Source organism: Lampetra planeri, chromosome 14 (assembly GCF_965212315.1).
Source record: "Lampetra planeri chromosome 14, kcLamPlan1.2.h2, whole genome shotgun sequence".
In the NCBI taxonomy this organism is placed as follows: domain Eukaryota; kingdom Metazoa; phylum Chordata; class Hyperoartia; order Petromyzontiformes; family Petromyzontidae; genus Lampetra; species Lampetra planeri.
Genome location: NC_136120.1, coordinates 1,910,125 through 1,928,915, shown reverse-complemented (window position 1 = coordinate 1,928,915; position 18,791 = coordinate 1,910,125). Strand labels below are relative to the sequence as shown.

At 43.2% G+C, this 18,791-nt stretch overlaps 2 protein-coding genes across 7 annotated transcripts in view; one reads left to right on the top strand and one right to left on the bottom strand.

Annotated features, from left to right (window-relative positions):
* Window positions 1-379: 379 nt before the first annotated feature.
* On the top strand, window positions 380-15,392 carry SELENON (selenoprotein N). The gene is made up of 12 exons (XM_078600400.1): window positions 380-1,014; window positions 3,359-3,476; window positions 4,051-4,178; window positions 4,731-4,943; window positions 5,851-5,975; window positions 7,818-7,955; window positions 9,644-9,725; window positions 10,322-10,510; window positions 11,283-11,388; window positions 11,870-11,982; window positions 12,721-12,822; window positions 13,292-15,392. The coding sequence occupies exons 1-12, from the start codon at window positions 766-768 to the stop codon at window positions 13,451-13,453; spliced, it is 1,725 nt and encodes a 574-aa protein (XP_078456526.1). The 5' UTR covers window positions 380-765; the 3' UTR covers window positions 13,454-15,392.
* Window positions 15,390-18,791, bottom strand: part of LOC144722284 (uncharacterized) — a 111,735-nt gene continuing 108,333 nt past the window's right edge. For 5 of the 6 annotated variants that reach the window (XM_078600395.1, XM_078600391.1, XM_078600392.1 and 2 more), the window contains one exon: window positions 15,390-18,553. In XM_078600395.1, coding sequence (XP_078456521.1) covers window positions 18,270-18,553 — 284 coding nt within the window. In that variant the 3' untranslated portion in view covers window positions 15,390-18,269. The remainder of the gene's footprint in view (window positions 18,554-18,791) is intronic. The other variant, XM_078600393.1, reaches the window with a different exon arrangement.

Sequence of the window (18,791 nt, the reverse complement as noted above, 5' to 3'; positions counted from 1 at the left end):
CATTTTATTAAGTCACTTGACTTTACTGAAAGAACCAAGAATATAGTAAAAAATGTCTCACGATTACACAAGATAAATAGTTCACGACTTTAGCCCACCGGTGTGTTAAAGAGTGAATCAACATCATTTACAATTTTAGAACCGATGTTGGCTTGTGCTTGTGCTTGTTTGGCCCCAACCACTGTCCCATATTTTGCTAGCTAAGGTGGTTCGAACACAAAATCACGCAAACCACACGAACAAACAACAACACAACAAGATTGAACCGCAGAGGGTCGCCTTACCTCGATATCTGGCCCCAGTGGCAGGGCATTGAACTGCAGGCGAGAGAGAGAGAGACGAGCCGTGAGTGGCCGTGGGGGAGGGTGACACGCACATCCCTCGCCATTGGTAACTTCTGCAAGGCAGGAAACGGCCGTGGCCACACCAGAGAGAGAGAGACAATTGAGTTCCAGACGAGGGTTTATTTGACACACACACCCGACCCACGCTCATTTCGCCGGCCGCTATTGTCGCAGCGGTGGTGGTCGACGAGATCCTTGGTTGTGGGTTTTTGAGTCGATGTCTCTGAGTCGTGGACTAACGTGAGTGGTTAGGGCGCTGGCGAATGAGACGAAGTGACAGCAGCAGCAGCGATGGCTGAATGAGGCCCCCCACCACCACCACCACTTTTGGCCACAAACAGCCCCGGCGGCTTTAGTGTTCTCCGTGTTGTTGTTATTATTATTGTTTTAAAGGGTGGTGGTTGTTGTTGTTGTGAACGCAATGGCGACCGTGGGCCACGGCGACACGGGGAAGAGAAGAGACGTGGGCAGCCGCGTCGTGGGCGCGCGGGACACCACGTTGGCCTCCTCTTCCTCCAGGGCCTCCACCACGTCCTCCAGGGCCTCCACCACCTCCTCCAGGGCCTCCTCCTGCAGGGCGGCCGCCCTCTGGGTGTCTTGCGCGCTCGGCGCTGCGCTCCTGGCGGCCGCTGTGAAGTTGTACGCGGACAGGGGCGTGATGGAGAGACAGGTAACACACACACAGCTGCCGTGTGTGTGTGTCTACATGTGTGTCTACGTGTGATGGTGTGTGTCTACGTGTGTGTCTACATGTGTGTCTACATGTGATGGTGTGTGTCTACGTGTGTGTCTACATGTGAGTCTACATGTTGTTGTGTGTGTGCGTCTACATGTGATGGTGTGTGTCTACATGTGTGTCTACATGTGAAGGTGTGTGTCTACATGTGATGTTGTGTGTGTCTACATGTCATGTTGTGTGTCTACATGTGTGTCTACATGTGTGTCTACATGTGATGTTGTGTGTGTCTACATGTGATGGTGTGTGCCTACATGTGATGTTGTGTGTGTCTACATGTGATGTTGTGTGTCTACATGTGTGTCTACATGTGTGTCTACATGTGATGTTGTGTGTGTCTACATGTGATGGTGTGTGTCTACATGTGTGTCTACATGTGATGTTGTGTGTGTCTACATGTGATGGTGTGTGTCTACATGTGATTGTGTCTCAATGTGTACAGCATATGATGGTGTGTGTCTACATGTGATGGTGTGTGTCTGCATGTGATGTTGTGTGTCTACATGTGATGGTGTGTGTCTACATGTGATTGTGTCTCAATGTGTACAGCATGTGATGGTGTTTATCCCTGTGTGTGAGGTTGTACGTCTCCATGTAAATATGATGGGATCTTCGTGTGACTTTATATCTCATTGGAATTGTGTCTTAACGTGATCGTGTGTTGGTCAGATTGGTTGTCACTATGGGATTTTGTGTCTGTGATTGTTTCCATGTGTGCAATATCCACTTGAATGTGTGTGAGCTTGTGTGTCTTCATGTGGGCGTTATCGTGTGTCTTTGTGGGTCAGTACGGGTTGGTGAAGGGAGTGAGATGGATGGTATCACCACAGGACCGTGGTGGATGTGACTGCATGGGGAGGCATTCATCCAGCAGTGGATATGCAAGAACTGTTAACGATATCGAAATTATTTGTGTTTCGATATCCACGAGATTTTGTGTGGCCACGTTGGCACGGTGGTTGCGGGTCTGCCAGTTCTCAAGTCCGTTAACACCTGCGTCTGTCTGGTGACCTGCCAGGAAGACTTTGACAATCACGTTGCCTGAATGTGCACCAAGCTTGGCACAGGAGCTGTGGTGACGTCACCTCCAGTTGTCGAACATTTATGTATTTTGTTACAGAAGGTTCATTCACGATGTTACCGACCGAGAGGTTGGTAACGTTTTAGAACCTATCGCCAGCAGTTGGGTGTTTATTGTCATCAGCATATTGCTTATGTTACATCAATAATAATGTTATTCAGTAAATTTTTTGAAAATGTGAAGACTAAGTAGGGTCCTGTATGTGTGCAAAAATTTCCACTTCAGGAAGATGTGTGTTGGAGAAAACTTTTCTTTGAGTACTCAGAAAAACCACTGCCTATAAAGGGGCAATGCTCTAAAGTCTGTACAGATAGGTCAGGAATCCACTTGCTGCACTACCAATGCCTGGCCCTTTCGCAGCCAGGCATGTGTGGAAGTTTCACAAAACGTAGTGATCCCCACCAAGGCTTGCTTCCCAAGTGCTCAATTACATCAAAAGCCTGGCTTTTGATGGGATGATCATGCATTGTATTTTTTGCCTGGCTATTTTCCACCTTAGCAAATGGCTGCTTTTAGTTAAATGGATGCAGTAATAGTGGAGTACAGTAGTGTATGTTGCTGGCTCCGGCAGCCCTCGCTGAGTCCAATCGGGTGAGAACCACATCACAATTTTCTGCCAATTCTATTCATGAGCTTTTGGTATGTGCAAGTACTGTATATTAGTGTACCCATTCAAAACTCATGCGTACAAGGGTGTAGAGTTAAAGCTCTGCATAGATTAATTTAAATATCCATTGCCATCTCCTGGCCATCATGCACTGCTACAACACTTGGTTTTACCCGGCGTTCTTGCATCCAAGCACCAAGCAAATTTGAAAGCGTGCACATGCAGGGTCGACAAGCGTGCATATACAGTACATGCACTTGCACACGTATGTACACGTACATGCACTGATGCACGATACATAATACAATTTATTGGGCAGACAAAAAAGTTTCCGTGCATGGGTGGCACGTATGACCATGAAGCAAACCTCAAATATAAATGTTGATCCGGCTTTTGTTCAATAACATACACATGTATTATATTCAAATGTTTTTCTTGCACCTAGTAAAACTAACATGGTTGTTATTGGGTTGGGTGCGGGTTTACAAAAAAATTCTGTGCGTGCTGCCGGTGTTGCTGGCTGAGTGTGCTGACGTGGCGTACGTGTGTGCCCGTGACCAAATGTGGCTGAATCGCTAATTGCCTGGCAGGAAATGGCCCTGCGAACACTGGGCAATGACGGGCTGTTCCTTTTCACCTCCCTGGACACCAACATGGACATGCAAATCAGCCCCGAGGAGTTCCGGCCCATTGTCGACAAGATCATAGGTAAACACCAGACCTGCGCATATTTCTCAGAATTCTGCAGTCTTCCTTTTTGCGGTGGAAGGGTACAAGGATTCATCGATATTTTATATGTTGTGCTATGGTCTCAGTGACTTGAGTTAGATTTTTGGTCCTGGTCAGTGTAAGTGCCGAGTAATATCTAAACCGGTTGTGGATGCCCCATTAACCAACCCACACTGATCAGTTTGGTGACGTTTTGGTAAAACGAACCCCATAGTAAGCTTTCATCCAGCAGTGGAATTTCAAACCACTGAAATTGTCATTTCATGTTGTATTTAATGGGTTCATGTCACCCCTGCAGCTTTTAGAGGCACTACAATTCACTGTAATGTTAAAAATAGCTTTTTTAATCAAACCGTGACCCTGAATCTCAGAATTCCATTTCATTGCTGGGGTTGGATGGGGGCAGCGGTAAGGGAATCGATCCAACCCCAATGCCAATTATCATTTGTTTTTATTTTTACATGAATAGTTGGTGTCTCAGTAATTGTTTTTCATAAACCCTTTGACTGCCTCTGGAATTCGCAAAATGCCCACGTGTCCTTGATTACCGCAGGGCCGCCCCCTTCGGAGTATGAAGGAACGCAAGAGGCCGACCCGCAGGGGGAGGGCCTCACCATGTTGGCTCGATTTGAGCCGCTGCTGATGGAGACCATGAGCAAGAGCCGAGACGGATTCCTGGGGGTGAGCGCAAGCAAGGGCTGCCTACTCGGATTGAAATACAATTAGTTATCAATGGTGGCTGTGTTTAAGCATTGCGGGAATAGCTGTAGGGTTGTCTACAACTGTGTCGTTAGCCCCCCTATTGTTCCCTGACCCAAACTAGCCAACCCAGCCACTAGTAATATTCCATACACATACCCCAACCAACTAGCTAATTGGCTACGAGCATGAACCGTCACATATCTTATATGTTGGAGAGAGACACGGCACTGTGGTTTTTGCATTGTTCGAGGAACCCGATGACTTGAGATTGATTCCCGGTCACGGCTAGCATCAGTGGCAAGTGATATCTACACCATGCCTGGGCTTCACCTGGTGAGAACAGTAACTGAGCAGTGTGCGAACTACTGCCCCCCACCTCTCCCTCCACATACATCCTTTTTTATGTTTAGTTTGTTGTCCTTCCCCCACACCTCTGTTTACCACGGTTGGCTACATATGGTGCGACAGATGTTCAACATACAGTGCATACACCTCTGTCTTTAGCTGTTGCTGGGTTTGTTTTGCTGTCAGGTTGGACAGAGCTGCCTTGCCGGTCTGCGCAGCTGGAAGAAGGCGGAGGCCCCAAGTCAGCACTTTGGCGCGAACCAGTTCAAGGTGTTTCTGCCCCCAAAGAGCGACCTGGAGCTGGGGGAAGCCTGGTGGATCGTGCCCAACGATCTGAACCTCTTTACCGGGTATCTGCCCAACAGCCGCTACTACCCACCACCGCCTGTTGCAAAAGAGGTAATGACCACAATAGTTGCACACCCTTGAGCTGCTTGGAACATTAGATGTCAATCTGATACGATACATGAAGCCACAGTAATGTGCATCCTTATTGTTCTTGAGAATTAATCACATTTTATAAAGATCAAACAGCACAGTTTTGATTTGTTGCTTCTATCAGTTACGTTTTCGTAGGCTCCACAGAACATTTAAGCTAAGTGTGGCCTGACATGACATCTGTGGACCCCTTCCTCGTCACACCTGGGGGGTGTATTGTTTGTTGAATCCTTGCTGTGACATTTCACATGCACTTGCCTCTTGCGTGTGCGTGCGATCGCGCACGTGCACACCCAATTGTGTAGCTTTGGGGTGTGGCGATATGTTCGCTCAGCCACAACCAAAGGGCCCTGGGTTCAACTCCAGACAGTCCACAATGTGTGCCATTTTCTGCGTGTAGTCCCTGGGAACTAACTGTCAGGTGTTTTCTTTCCAGCCTAAAGTAAGTGTAAAACACTTGATTGAAATATACTGGGTGATCTATTTATAGTTATCTCAGAAAAATTTTAAAGAAGTGGAAAATTATCGAGAAAACATTGTATTTAAAAGCCTCTTCATGCCTCACACAAATCTCAACCCACTTATTCAATCTTCAAACACTTTCGTCTGTAAGATGTGGAGCCGTCGCTTTCACAATATTCAATTACCTGTTGAAAAGAAAATGATCGCCCTAATACATCATTGGGGGTAGGTATACAGAAATGGATCGGTGTATAAATGTGAACCCTGACTAAACAAATGCGACTTGGTGTAATGTTTCATCCCCTTCCGTGCCGGGATTCCCATGTTCTGCATAATATCGCTCGTTGCGATGGTTTTATGCTGCTAACCGTGGGTGTGTTTGTGTTCGTGTGCAATGCTGGGGCAGATCATCATTTCCAAGCTCCTGAGCATGCTTCACCCACGGCCCTTCGTGAAGTCACGCTTCGCCCCCCAGGGTTCCGTGGCGTGCATTCGCGCGCAGAGCGACATGTATTACGACATCGTGTTCAGGTACGGCTCAGGTTTCACAACTGCTGGTGAAGTACGTGTGAAGGTGATGGTCGTGAATGGGGCTTGTGAACCACGTGTGACGATCCTACGCTGTGTCTTCAGCGTGACGGGATGGCTCATTGTTCTCAAAAGGGTGTGTCTTTCAACGTCGCTTCTGGCAGCAATTCAATAACCTGCTGATGACATCTATTCAGAAATTCGAACTCTTTCCTGCAAAAATATAATGTTAATGATTCAGCAATAGATTTGGCAAAACTTGTTTCTTTACATTAAGCCTTTGAGGGTGAATATAATAGATGAATGGGTTGTTAGATGTTTAAGGATTGTGTTCATTACAGGTATATCCTGTAGAACGCTTGTAATTTTGAAATGAATAGAAATTGTTGAATGAAAAGGTGATTATTGTTATTATCATAACAGTAAGGTCACTTTTGTGCATGACACGTTTTGGGCATTCACATTCGAAATGCAAAAGGCCATTTAACAATGCTATTCATTTGTATTGAATCATTCTCCATGAAGGCCATTGTGATGAAGTGGACAAATACGTGTCTCTACATTTCTACCTAAAGGACAACTTTCCAACCGAACATAAAAGCAAAGCGCGTTTTCTTGATTTGAAAGGTCTCTTCTAAAGAACCATCCATTGAGTTAGTCATTCACAATGTATTACCTAAATGTTTCTAGAAACCAATGTTATGAATTAAAATATACCCACTAGTGTAACTTATTAAATGGAGATATTTAGATGGCAATTACACATTTGTATGTTTCAAGTTGAACGTGTGGTGTTTCTTTATAATGACAAACTGAACAACATTGAAATACTAACTTTTATCTCATTTAAGTGCAGTTTATTTAAATGAACTGATGGAATTAAATTGGATACATCTTACAAAAAACATATCTCACTCGTGAACGGGATACACACTTTTACGTGTATTTATTTATTTATGTTGTTGAATAATAGATAAAATAAATAGTAATTGGGACGCAACACCAGTAGTGGCCGCTAAAGTGAAACCCGTTTCTGGTGGATAATGGCCAGTGAGTCAATTTATTTAAGCAAAATAAAATGCTATTTTTATTTAAACTGACCCCCCCTTTCTCTGCAATGGAAAATTAGAGACCGCTGTCATTTTAATGTTCTACGCACAATCCTGTACTCAGCACTAAAAGTAATCCGCTATTTTATTTAATAATATGACAAGAAAATGCGTATTGTGAGTTTTTTTTTTTATACTCGATGTTTTAAAGAATATTCTGGCAAAATATTTGCATTTATAGGAGCATAAACTGAAAAGTTAGAGCAATTTTAAATTAACCGTGTCAGTCTTGTTTATTTGTTACTCTCACATTCGTTGTCGCTATGATATATCATGATGCCTTTTGAACTTCTGCTCGTAAAAAAAATTAGGATTTGCCAGTTATCCAGGTAGTTTTTGGTGCCAATGGCCTATTGTTGGAGTGGGGAGGAGATCAGCCAGGAGCCAGCCAGAAAGCTCAAGGCATAGAATAATTTGAATAGTAGATTGATATATAACCCCGTTTTCACTTTTCTTATGAATGGAGGCCTTCCTACGCTGTGTCATTGGGGTTGTTTGACCATACTTCATGTTGTCAGGGCGGTTGGTGAAAGGGGTGATCTGCCCAAGGACCAGTTGAGATATCACCGCCAACATTAGCCGTGGCCAGGAATAAAACTCAAGTCACCGGAATCATAATGAAGTCCGCTGTCCATTGCGCCACCCCTCCATGTTCAGGCGGCGGCTTGGAGAGGCCTTCGTCCAGCAGTGGATTGATCACAGTTGATGGATTTGTCATTGCGTCTGTGCACCACAGGGTTCATGCGGAGTTCCAGCTCAACGAACCACCCGCCTTCCCGTTCTGGTTCACCCCGGCGCAGTTCACCGGACATGTGACCATCGCACGGGACTCCTCCCACGTCCGCGCATTCCACATGTTTGTGCCAAACAATCGGTGAGTAGTCGCACGTGCACAGTTCTCAAAGTCAACGGGGATGACAACAGAGCACGAGAGAGTTTTGTGCAGGACGTGGATCTTGGATCATCATAATATAAAATTTATTTATACAATTCTTCCAGTGTAGTACATTACAAGGCACCAGAACAAATGGGCATTTTTTTAATTGAACCAACATCAACAATCACATCAGAGGGAACATATACAACACGAGTAACACCATCATGACAAGGGGGAAGTGTGCCTTCTGTACTGTAGACTTCCCTCGGTAAGGAAATGATTGTAGACCAAAACATTTTTCAAAACTAGAATATAATACACAAAAAATAAGGTTAGCAAAATTGAAAAGCAGGCTTCACCTACTCTCTTATGAGCTTCAGCATCAGACTATTAAAAATACCCACAAAGTATAGTTACAGGAAATTTGGCTTATGAAGCCCACTTCCAAAGGTGCAGGTACAATGTTTGATGTTTGTGGGCTTAGGCTCAAAAACAAAAGTTTATACAAATCTGTCGATATTTTAGCCAGTGCAAATTCTTCTTTCATTATTTTTTTAATGTTTCAATATCAGATTTTATATTTGTATACGATATTAAGGACTACCATCTGAAATTCAGCAGTGATAAATGTAATACAATTTGTTAAAGAGCCTTTAAAATAACGTTTCTGCAAACTAGTATGAGGTTCTGCCAGGAAAGCGTAATCCACTTGATGAAAAAATCTGCAGTAATTTAAGTGCTTTGATCCATTGTATACCTGGGGTGCCGTGGCCACGAGATGTTCACTACCTCGCCTGGTATACATAAGATTGTGGGTTCGAACCTGACCCTGACACGTGTATATTTGGAGTTTGCATGGTCTCCCCGTGGTCACGTGGATTTCTCTCTGGGTCCTCCAGTTTTCCCTCGACGTTTAGAAACATGTGTTGAGAATATTTGGCTGATGTAAATTTTCACATGATAAGCCGCACCTTTCTATTTGCACCGTGGGCTACGTACGGTGCAAAAGAAGTTCAACATACGTACTCAGTGGACCTTACCTGGTAAAATACAAATTGTATAGTTTTTAGTGATGTAATACTGCCATCTTCTCCCCTGGTACAATTCACTGAATTGTCTCAATTTTTATCCTCTGTTTCGGTAAAGTCACGTAGGTAGAAATAAAATAAAACAAACCATGACGTTTTGATCGCAACACAAGCAATCTTCATCTGATGGAACAACCACAGCAAGAAACAATGCTGAAGTAGGTCTCAAGTTTGTGTTCAAATTGAATTAAAGAACATTTTATTCCACGATTGTGGTACATGTACAAATTCTAGTGGCGGCAACATTTACATAAACCCCCGGGGTTTCTGTGAATATGTAAATCGCAACTAATATAATCGATTCTTACACTGAATATTTAATGCTTGTGTCGTAAGCTTAAAAATCTGTTACAATTGATAATTTGTTCGTGCTTAATTATCTTACTGAGATCAAAGCCTGCTATGTTTTCAAGCACTTTAGCTGCTCAAAATAACTAGAATGATTTTGAGCAGCGAAAGTGTTTGAAAACGTAGCGGTTAAGACGAGTAGACTTTGAAGAATTGACTTGGGAGAGCTACACCCAAGCATACGCGTGACAATTGGACAGGTGTTGGTAATGTACGTTGAAATACCTGTTCTTGTTTGAAACTTCACAGGTCCCTGAACGTGGACATGGAGTGGCTGTTTGGCTCCATGGATCAGGGCAACATGGAAGTGGATATTGGATTCATGCCAAAGGTGTGTTGCTGATAAAAAAACACAAGGGATGATTATGATTTGAGCGTTAAAATATAAATATAAATTCTTTCAGGTATACATTTGCGTGAAAGGGTATTTTTTTATGTTTGAGTTTTAATGTGATTCCGCTTTTAGTGGCAGATTTGTGCCAGGCAGGCGCCATGTGTGTAAGCAAAAATAAAATGTACTTTACTTGACCATTATGCAGTGACTGATAGAGACTACCAGGGTATAAATGAAATAATGGTACATCTCTATTGCACATTCACATTCTAGTTGAGATGCAGCTCGTATACGGGAGATTATTCGTTGGGTTATGAGACCTGTTAGAGATTTTAAAATGATAATGAATGTATCCCAGAGAATGTCCACCATCGTGTGCAAGTGCTCGGTGGATTATTACATTGCAGGATCGGGAGAGGTGGCAGCAGCTTGAGGAGATGTTCATCCAGCAGTGGATTGACCAAGGCTGATGATGAATACGATAATAATTTACATTTCTTTAGCAATCAAAATATATAGTACTTGATGAATAAAAATGTATGATGATGATAATGGGCAGCAAATTACAGATGCCCTCTCTCTTGAATTTGCAGATGGAGCTGGTTGCTGAAGGTCCTTCAGTGCCAGCGCTGATTTACGATGAAAACGGCAACGCGATTAACACGAGCGACCCGGACGTGGAGCCCATCCAGTTTGTGTTTGATAACATTGAGTGGCGGTCAGAGATCAGCTTCCAGGAAGCCTACAGACAAATGGAGGTCGCCATGTATCCATTCAAGAAGGTAAGCACTGGGTTGGATCATGGCTTTGGTGCTGAACACATGCCACGTGGGCTAATTTAAACTATAAACGATAAAAAAACTAGAAACTATTTTTATTTTACCAGGTAAGGCCCACTGAGCTATATAGCTCTTTTTCAGAAGCGACCTGGCCACAGATGATAGCTCAACGAAGAGGCTCATTGTGTGGAAATTTCTAGCAGCCAAATACTCATAACGCATGTTGGTTATAAATGTGGAGGTAAAAACCGGAGAACCCAGAGAATATTTTACGTGACCACGGGAAGAATATGCAAACTACAAATATAAAGGCGTCGGGGTCAGGATTGAATCCACAACCTCTCCTGTATACCAGGCTGCAAAAGCACAAATAACAACAAATTTGACACATTCGTCAACAACACTGCTTGCAACACGTACACAACAATGCAACATCACTCATGTCCTATGAAGCAGAGACATTGCCAACAATGTCGCCTATTTATATATTTTTCATTTAAGGCAGGGTTGTTGACAAAGGTGAGTTTTCACAAATTTCCGTCAAATTTTAATACAAATTTTTACTAAAATCGCTAAACATTTTTTTTTCACATTGATTGTTAAAATTATGCTATAAACTCACGGCTGATGTTCATGCCAAGGGAAATCAATGTATTGTTAATGGCAGTGCTGACCTAATGTGATGTTGTATTACCATTTATATTACATGGATGAATTCTTCATTTTACTTGAAGTGCTTATTCTGTACTGTATACTTGTTTATTCTGTCTGTTAGATTCAATATCATCCTTTCACGGAAGCCTTTGAAAAAGCAAAGGCAGAAGACAAGCTAGTCCACTCCATATTACTCTGGGGAGCGTTGGATGACCAATCCTGCTGAGGTTGGTGTTGATACTGGCTTTTACAAATTTTACAGGGTCAAAAGTCAAAATGATTTCCTGCTCCATTGAGCGTAGGGGGGGATAATCATCCCCAGCCATGAACAGCAGTGGAAATTCCACATTGCTGTGATGTGGGCCAGTGTTATCCTCAGACTACCACTGTCTATTTTCCCCACACATTTTAATAATGGAGGCCTGGGTCAACCCCTGAACTCGCAACCTTCCAATTGCAAGTCGATCACTATTTATATATCACTTTATTTATACACATTATTTTTGAAAAATTCTGTGTCCCAGAGACAAATCTGAACTTGGCAACTTGACATGGCAAGCATTCACATCTTCGCTATTGAGTGTTACACGCGCTTATTTTAAGGGCAATTGACATCTTGACGAGCAGCACGAACGAACGCTACCTTTTAGTCTCTTGACGGTGTCGGTGTTTGACGCTCGTGCCCCCTCGGCGTTTTTGTGTGGGCAGGTTCGGGGCGAACTCTCCGGGAGACTGCCCTGGAGAGTTTGCCCGTCCTCGCCCTGCTGAGCGAGAACTTCATCAGCAGCTGGTCGCTGGTCAAGGACCTGGAGGACCTGAAGGTGCGACGCGTCGTCCCTGTGTCTCTGTCACTTTCTCGCCTCGTCAACGTCGATATCAACGACGCCTGCCATCTTCGGCTGTTGCTGCCATTTCTGCTCGAATCTCTGTTTGTGTAAAAGGCAGCACTACATGCACACCATCCAGGTGAATGCAATCTGGCTGTCTTCCATCAGACGTTGCTTTTTCGTTTGCTAGCACGTGTATGTATGTTGAACTCCTTTCCCACTGTAAGTAGGCAACCGTGCTAATCGGAGGTGCGGGAAAGATCCCCGACTCTTTTCCAAAGTTATTCTTCCTTCGTTTGCTGTGGTGTACTCTCACGTACCGTACCCGTCCGTGTTTTAACGCTGGGTGCTTTGGTGCATGCATCTTATCAAGTGCTTTACACACAGGATTGTGTATAATGTACATATCTGAAACGCCAAATCCTTCTGGGCTGCGAGGTTTCCTGAAGATGGCAGTATAGCAAATGGGTTGGTGATCCGATCTGTTTAGACCTTTGAATGTTAGATCCCCTTGTATGCATGGGTTTTTCTCCAGTTACCCCCAGTTTCCTCCAAAAAGCAAAAATTATTTAAAATATAACTGGCCAAACATTTCAATGCAAAACTCTCCTTTAAATTCGGCACTTTCTAAATAACTAAATGAATAATGTGTTTGTATCATGACATGAAGTTCTGCTGGATTGAAGGTGTTTTATTCTGACTGCGAGCATTCCTGTTTTATTTCTGTTACAGAAGCAGGAAGAGCAAGTGGAGCATGCGAAATGGGCGACGCTGCACCTCGCAAAATACACATTCCCAGTGGAGATGATGATTGCCCTGCCAAACGGGACAGTGGTAGGTCTTGTTTTCTTTACAGCTCTCGTGTTGGAATTGGATCGTGGGAAGAATTGATTCCTCTCTTACACCTCGGGTTGCCACCTCTTGAGGTACAATAAAATAGGACATGTGATGGGAATAAGAATATCTTACACTAACAGAAGAGGGGAGAACGATACAAATTTCCCAGGAAAGAGGACTTTCTGGGAATACTGGGACAAGGTGGCAACCCAATCTTGCTATTGTGTTGTTTTTTTCTCTCCGTGTCATAAATGCCACAACCTTTAGCCTTGCAACTGGAAGGCGAACACTTTTACATTTAATATTTTTCTTGTTGTCACTCCACCTTTCGTCAACCACATCGCTGTGCTTTTTACTATATATACTTAGCACGTGCATTATTCAATACTGACTATTATCCATGTACATATATGCAGCGGTCATCGCATATTAAGCCCCTCCCCATATTCTTGTGTCAATGTTCCAGGTCCATTGCATCAATGCCAATGACTTTTTGGATGCCACCGCTGTGAAAGCAGAGGACCTGACACCGGACCTCCCAGCCGAGTTCCTGGACCCAACGAGCACGACCTACCTGAAGTTCCTCAAGGAAGGCCTGCAGAAGGCCCACACCTACCTGCAGGCCTAAAGCACTTGGCGCAATGTATACCTATCAAGCATCCACATCGCTGAACCATCCCATGGATAAATCATGCTTAGCATTCTAATTCAACAAACTAATTACATCTTGACTCAAAGCTTTCGTGACTGTAGGAATTCATACTCTTTGGGTCTTTCGGTAAAATCACGAAAGTGCGAAGCGTTTTTTATATTCTAACCTACGATTCATGGACAGAAATGTGAGCAGTGTGGAGCAGCAGCAGCAGGGTTGCCCTCAGTAGGACAAACTAATTTGTATTTCACACTTCACCTTAATGCAATGCAATCCACGTAGAGAGACTAGTAAGCGAATGCAAGATTACAAAATGTGCAAAGATTTGTCTCATGTAGTTTAGACTTGAAAAATTGCCCCATACATGTGGTTTCATTGCCAGTGCTGTGTAGGTACCAGAAGTCAATTTGTTTTGCAGTTACAATAATGGTTCAGAAATGTCAGGGTCCTACAAATTTTAATATTTTTTTAGAAAAACAAAATTTTACCAACATGGATACAAAGCGTCGCCCTCCAATCCAATATACTAGAACCTAAGCTGGCCATTAGTGCGGAAAACCTTCTAATGTTCTGAAAATTAATCTTTGTTCTTCGTGTATCATTCATGATAAATCTTCAAAGCACATTGCTACACAACGTAACCTTTTAAGATACCCAACACACACACAACCCTTGGGTCAAACCTCTTCCTTTCTTCATCTTGCATTGAATTGAGTATCTGAACTATCCATCAGGGTATATGCAGTGTTATAAAATACTTTAAGCCTAAATCTTTTGGCAATGAAAAGGCCATATTGCCACTGGGTAAAAAAATGCAACTCTAAATAATAACTAGCTCATCCAACTGGAGAGGAGGCACGCGATGACGTCTGTGTTGTCGTCATTAGTTTCCTTTCGCCAGCAGAGCGTGCAACGTGGCTGAGTTGCCAGACACCGAAGGCTCCGTCTCAATGAAGACTCTGCCAAAAATCCTGTCAAGGAGGGGCTAGGTCAGACCCCCGATGGAGCTGTCCGCGGTGTGATGGTGCCTCGGCTACCATGCCATTCTGCTGGCTGTGGGGAAACCCGCTGTTATACAGGTGCCTATGCTCACCCAGCCAAGACTCATTCGTAAGCATTCCCCTCTCCCGCTGCCAATGGAGGCAGAACGAGTGCTCCAAATGGCATTGAATGAGCATTTTCATAGACGGTGGAAAGTGGTGGTAATAGCATTGCTCAAATACTTGAGAATGTCAAATGAATTGTTTGCCTTGTGGAACACGTCCTTACGTTGGGACTATATTAGACAATCGAGTATGTAAACAGTTGTCTCTATACGTAGTGAGTTGGGGATACAATCTCAGCATTCTGTTTTGGCTCGAAAGGGCCCAGGCTGGCTGCAAGGATGTGCCCAACTTGTTTACTCTTAGTATCTCTGCAAGCATAAACTGCGTGTTATTTTTATGCTGATATTTTAATGATCGCTATGACCAGGTAATGGTTGTTTTTTTGTTGTGGAGATTTTTGGGGGGATAATTATTTGGAATTTTTGTTTTCATGTATAACACTCTGAAGTGCAGTCAGCTCTTGCTGTGAGCATACTTTAAAACAGGATTGTCTTTGTTCGTAAAATATAACTTTGTTTACAAGTGTCTTCAATCCTGGCTTTCCCATGAAGGACATGTGCAAATTGTGGCATGGTACAGCTCATTTGTATGCTACTTTATTTATGGTTGGCATTTTTTATTAAAACTATCTATCCTTTTATACTCGTATACAATATTTTGTAGTTGTACAATTAGTGTAATCATGTTTACGCTAAGCTCCCACATATTGTAATTCCAGACTTTGGAATTGTGTTTTAATTTTCATGTTTTCAATGTATATTAAGTGCCAAATGGTATTTTGAAAGAAATATAAAAGAAAACAGCGGTGAGTTTTGTCATTCTGTACCTTTATTTTTGAAAGAGCAAACACCCATATAGCTAAGACCTTAACATCTGGCAATATGATGTGGGACATGCATCCTACGACCCATTATAATGCGTAGTATAATTGTAAAAATGTTACAAGTTAAAAATCTTATTTAAAAAAAAAGCAAACTTTTTCAGTGATTTGATTATATTGAACAATATTGCAAAGCCACAGAGTGCGACTTGATCAACCTGGGGCTCTGATTTCCACACTGCTCTAAACGAACATCGGCACAACTACGGCAAATGCCAGCACAGACAATATTAACATTTCCTGATATCACATTGCAGCTACTTAATAGTCCCAAAGCTAAAACCACTCGCTTAAGATACATAACACATGATAAAACTATGACATTCATTGCAGTGTGAGCTTTCTAGAGATATCTGAATATACGATGGGATACCAGCCAGTGCCGACTTATCCCTTTACCTGTGAAGTACCAGCATGGTCACGTGGTGTCCCAATGCTTCCATGTGCAAATGCGCATCAATAATGGCGTTGTCTAATTGCATTCCCGGGGGAATTCATGCTTTGTGCGTGCACAATACTTCACAGTTAAAGAGAGATAACATTGGTCTGTGTATGTCGACCAGGCTTTGGTAGCTATTTACAAAACAAATGCCCACAAACGTTCCCATTTCTGACATCGCCATCATTCAATATCCTTAAAATAAGTTACAGTTAGCGTTAAACCACTACCATTAAAACATTCCCCCAATATATATAAACTTATCTCAAGCTAGAGGAGCTGTGGTTTCTTTAAATACTTGTTTTACAATCAGCCAGTGGTTCTGCAACAAATGAACTCTACGAGTCGTGCATTCCAGTCGATATAAATTCACACGCCTTTAATTTGTACCTTGCGAGTATTGCTTTTGGAACGTGGTGCAGTTACTACCCACAGGGAAAATAGTTATTTGCACGAATGCATAATTCTCTAGTGGCAATACAGTGTCATCAATAACAATTCATTAAATCTCATGAAATAGTATCACCGATGCCTAAAAGGTAAAGCGACATACCCATGGCAGTGAAGGTAAGATCACATTTCATATGCCTCAAGGTGGTTATCTTGCATTTAACTGGATTATCTTGGAAAATGGTGTGGAGGAGTGGCACTGGTAACACAAAAAACGGATAATGCTAAACATGTAATTTATATGATAAAAGTGTTTACCTATGTAGAATAGTTGACAGTGCATCGTATGTTTATATTAAAGCAATGGGTTTACTTGTCGATTGGTTTGCACTGAGTCGCTGTCCCTTCAAGATTAAGGACCAGCTAATAATGAAACTTGGGCATGTGTAAACATTTTTATACGCCACAAGCAAGGTTAGTCCACAAGCCAGTTAATCCACCCAGAGGTAATCGAGTTCACTGGAGTTCAAAGTTAGTAGTGTTATTTTACTGAAAAAGAAACTCAATAGAATGTTGACATCCCAGTTAACAGGCCTGTATGCTAGGGTCCAATTATATTGTTTTCTGATGTGAAATCTTCATACCCTATGACGTGTGTAAGAGGTAAGAGTACATAATATTGGCTGTTGTATGCACAAGTAACAGTAACTCTGGTGGGTCAGATGTTGACCTGTAGATAATGAACCACTTCATTTCCAGGCTCTCGTCATGCACTGACATACAGAGGATCCTGCTTAAAAAACTTTCACAAGGACATGTTTTACCTCCCAGTGCAGTATTTGACATTTAATTGAGCACGTAAATATCCAAGCATATTCAGGACTAGAGCTCCTCAGGGTGCTCATCGTGTTCAGGACTAACACCCAGATCTCTGAGACGACCACTCTGGACCATGTGCAAATGTCTATTGTATTAAACTTGGCCAATTCCACCCTAATTGTATCATATCATACAGGTGAGAGAGTAGGGCTAGTGGGGCCTGCCTTGCCTTGCTAGGCTTGGCGATATCCTGAAACAGATGTGGGTAAGCACCGTCCCTGGGACAGCCTCCACTAGCCCATCCAGGTCCTATGGGACCTCGTATCCTCAATGCCACATTGCAATTAACGTGGAATCGGCCCAATTCTATGCTCGAAGCATAGTAATGCATTGCAGTGGCGATTTTGGCCTATTGATAGGATGACATTGCCAATGCTTAGCTAAGCTATATCTGTATTCTTGGTTCTTTCGGTAAAGTCACGTAGAAGGGAAATAATAATTACCCGAGAAAATTCCTGCAAGAACCAACAGTCTTCTATGGGTGGTTCCCCTGTTAAAATATCCAATCAATTGAATGAGATCCTTACAGGAAAACGGCTATGGATGACTCGTGCAATAAGATGGGATTCTATTGAGATTCTGTTGCAGATATAGCTTAAATTTCGATTTAAAGCTTTCGTGACTGCAGGGATTCATATTCTTGGTTCTTTCGGTAAAGTCACGTAGAAGGGAAATAATAATAAAATAATAATAATTAATCTTATTGCACGAGTCATCCATAGCCGTTTTCCTGTAAGGATCTCATTCAATTGATTGGATATTTTAACAGGGGAACCACCCATAGAAGACTGTTGGTTCTTGCAGGAATTTTCTCGGGTGGAATCGTGGGTATCAAATATGCTCGGACGTAGAATTCTCCCAGTTAAGACTGGCTTCACTATGGTCAAACTGCTGTAAAATATATTATATGTCTTCACATTTTAAATTGAAAACTCATTTATATCGAGCTGCTTTTCGCGTTTAGTTTGTTGTCCTTCGCCCGCACCTCTGAGTAGCACGGTAGGCTACGTACGGTGCGAAAGAACTTCAACATATGTACGTACGTACGTCCAACAAAAATGGGAATTCCAAACAACGTGCCGCCTTCGAAACAAGGCTCTAGTGCTTTGGGCCATTGGAAGTGGCTGTCCGGGAGGTCGCGTGGCTCGCGTGAGTGGGAATCTTGGACACTTTGGCCGGCAGCGGCCGGGAGGCTTTCTGGTTGGGTCCGTCGGCCGCCGGGGCTGTGGATGGTTCGACCTTGGTGGCCATCCTCGCCAGTGGAGCTGGCGCGGTGCCACTGCGTCGCTGCGTGGGGGACACCCTGCTGCTGCTGCTGTTGTTCCCAGGACGCGCCTCGGCAGTGGTTGCTGGAGGGATTCCCGAGGGCTTGTGGGAGCCTGCTTCGAAACGAGAATATCACGGGCACCCAGGGGTCAGTAGGCGGGCTTTTAGAGGCAGCTCGGATAAATGTGTCCGCTCGCTGCTATCCAACATAAAGGGATTGTATTGCACTGCACGAGGTCCGAATGGATTCTGGAGCTCGTGACATGGACACAAATCGCATAATTATTGTGGAGAGACAAAGGGAGTGAAATGTCATAAAAAATACAGTGCTATGAAGAGGGCCCATTGCCTGAA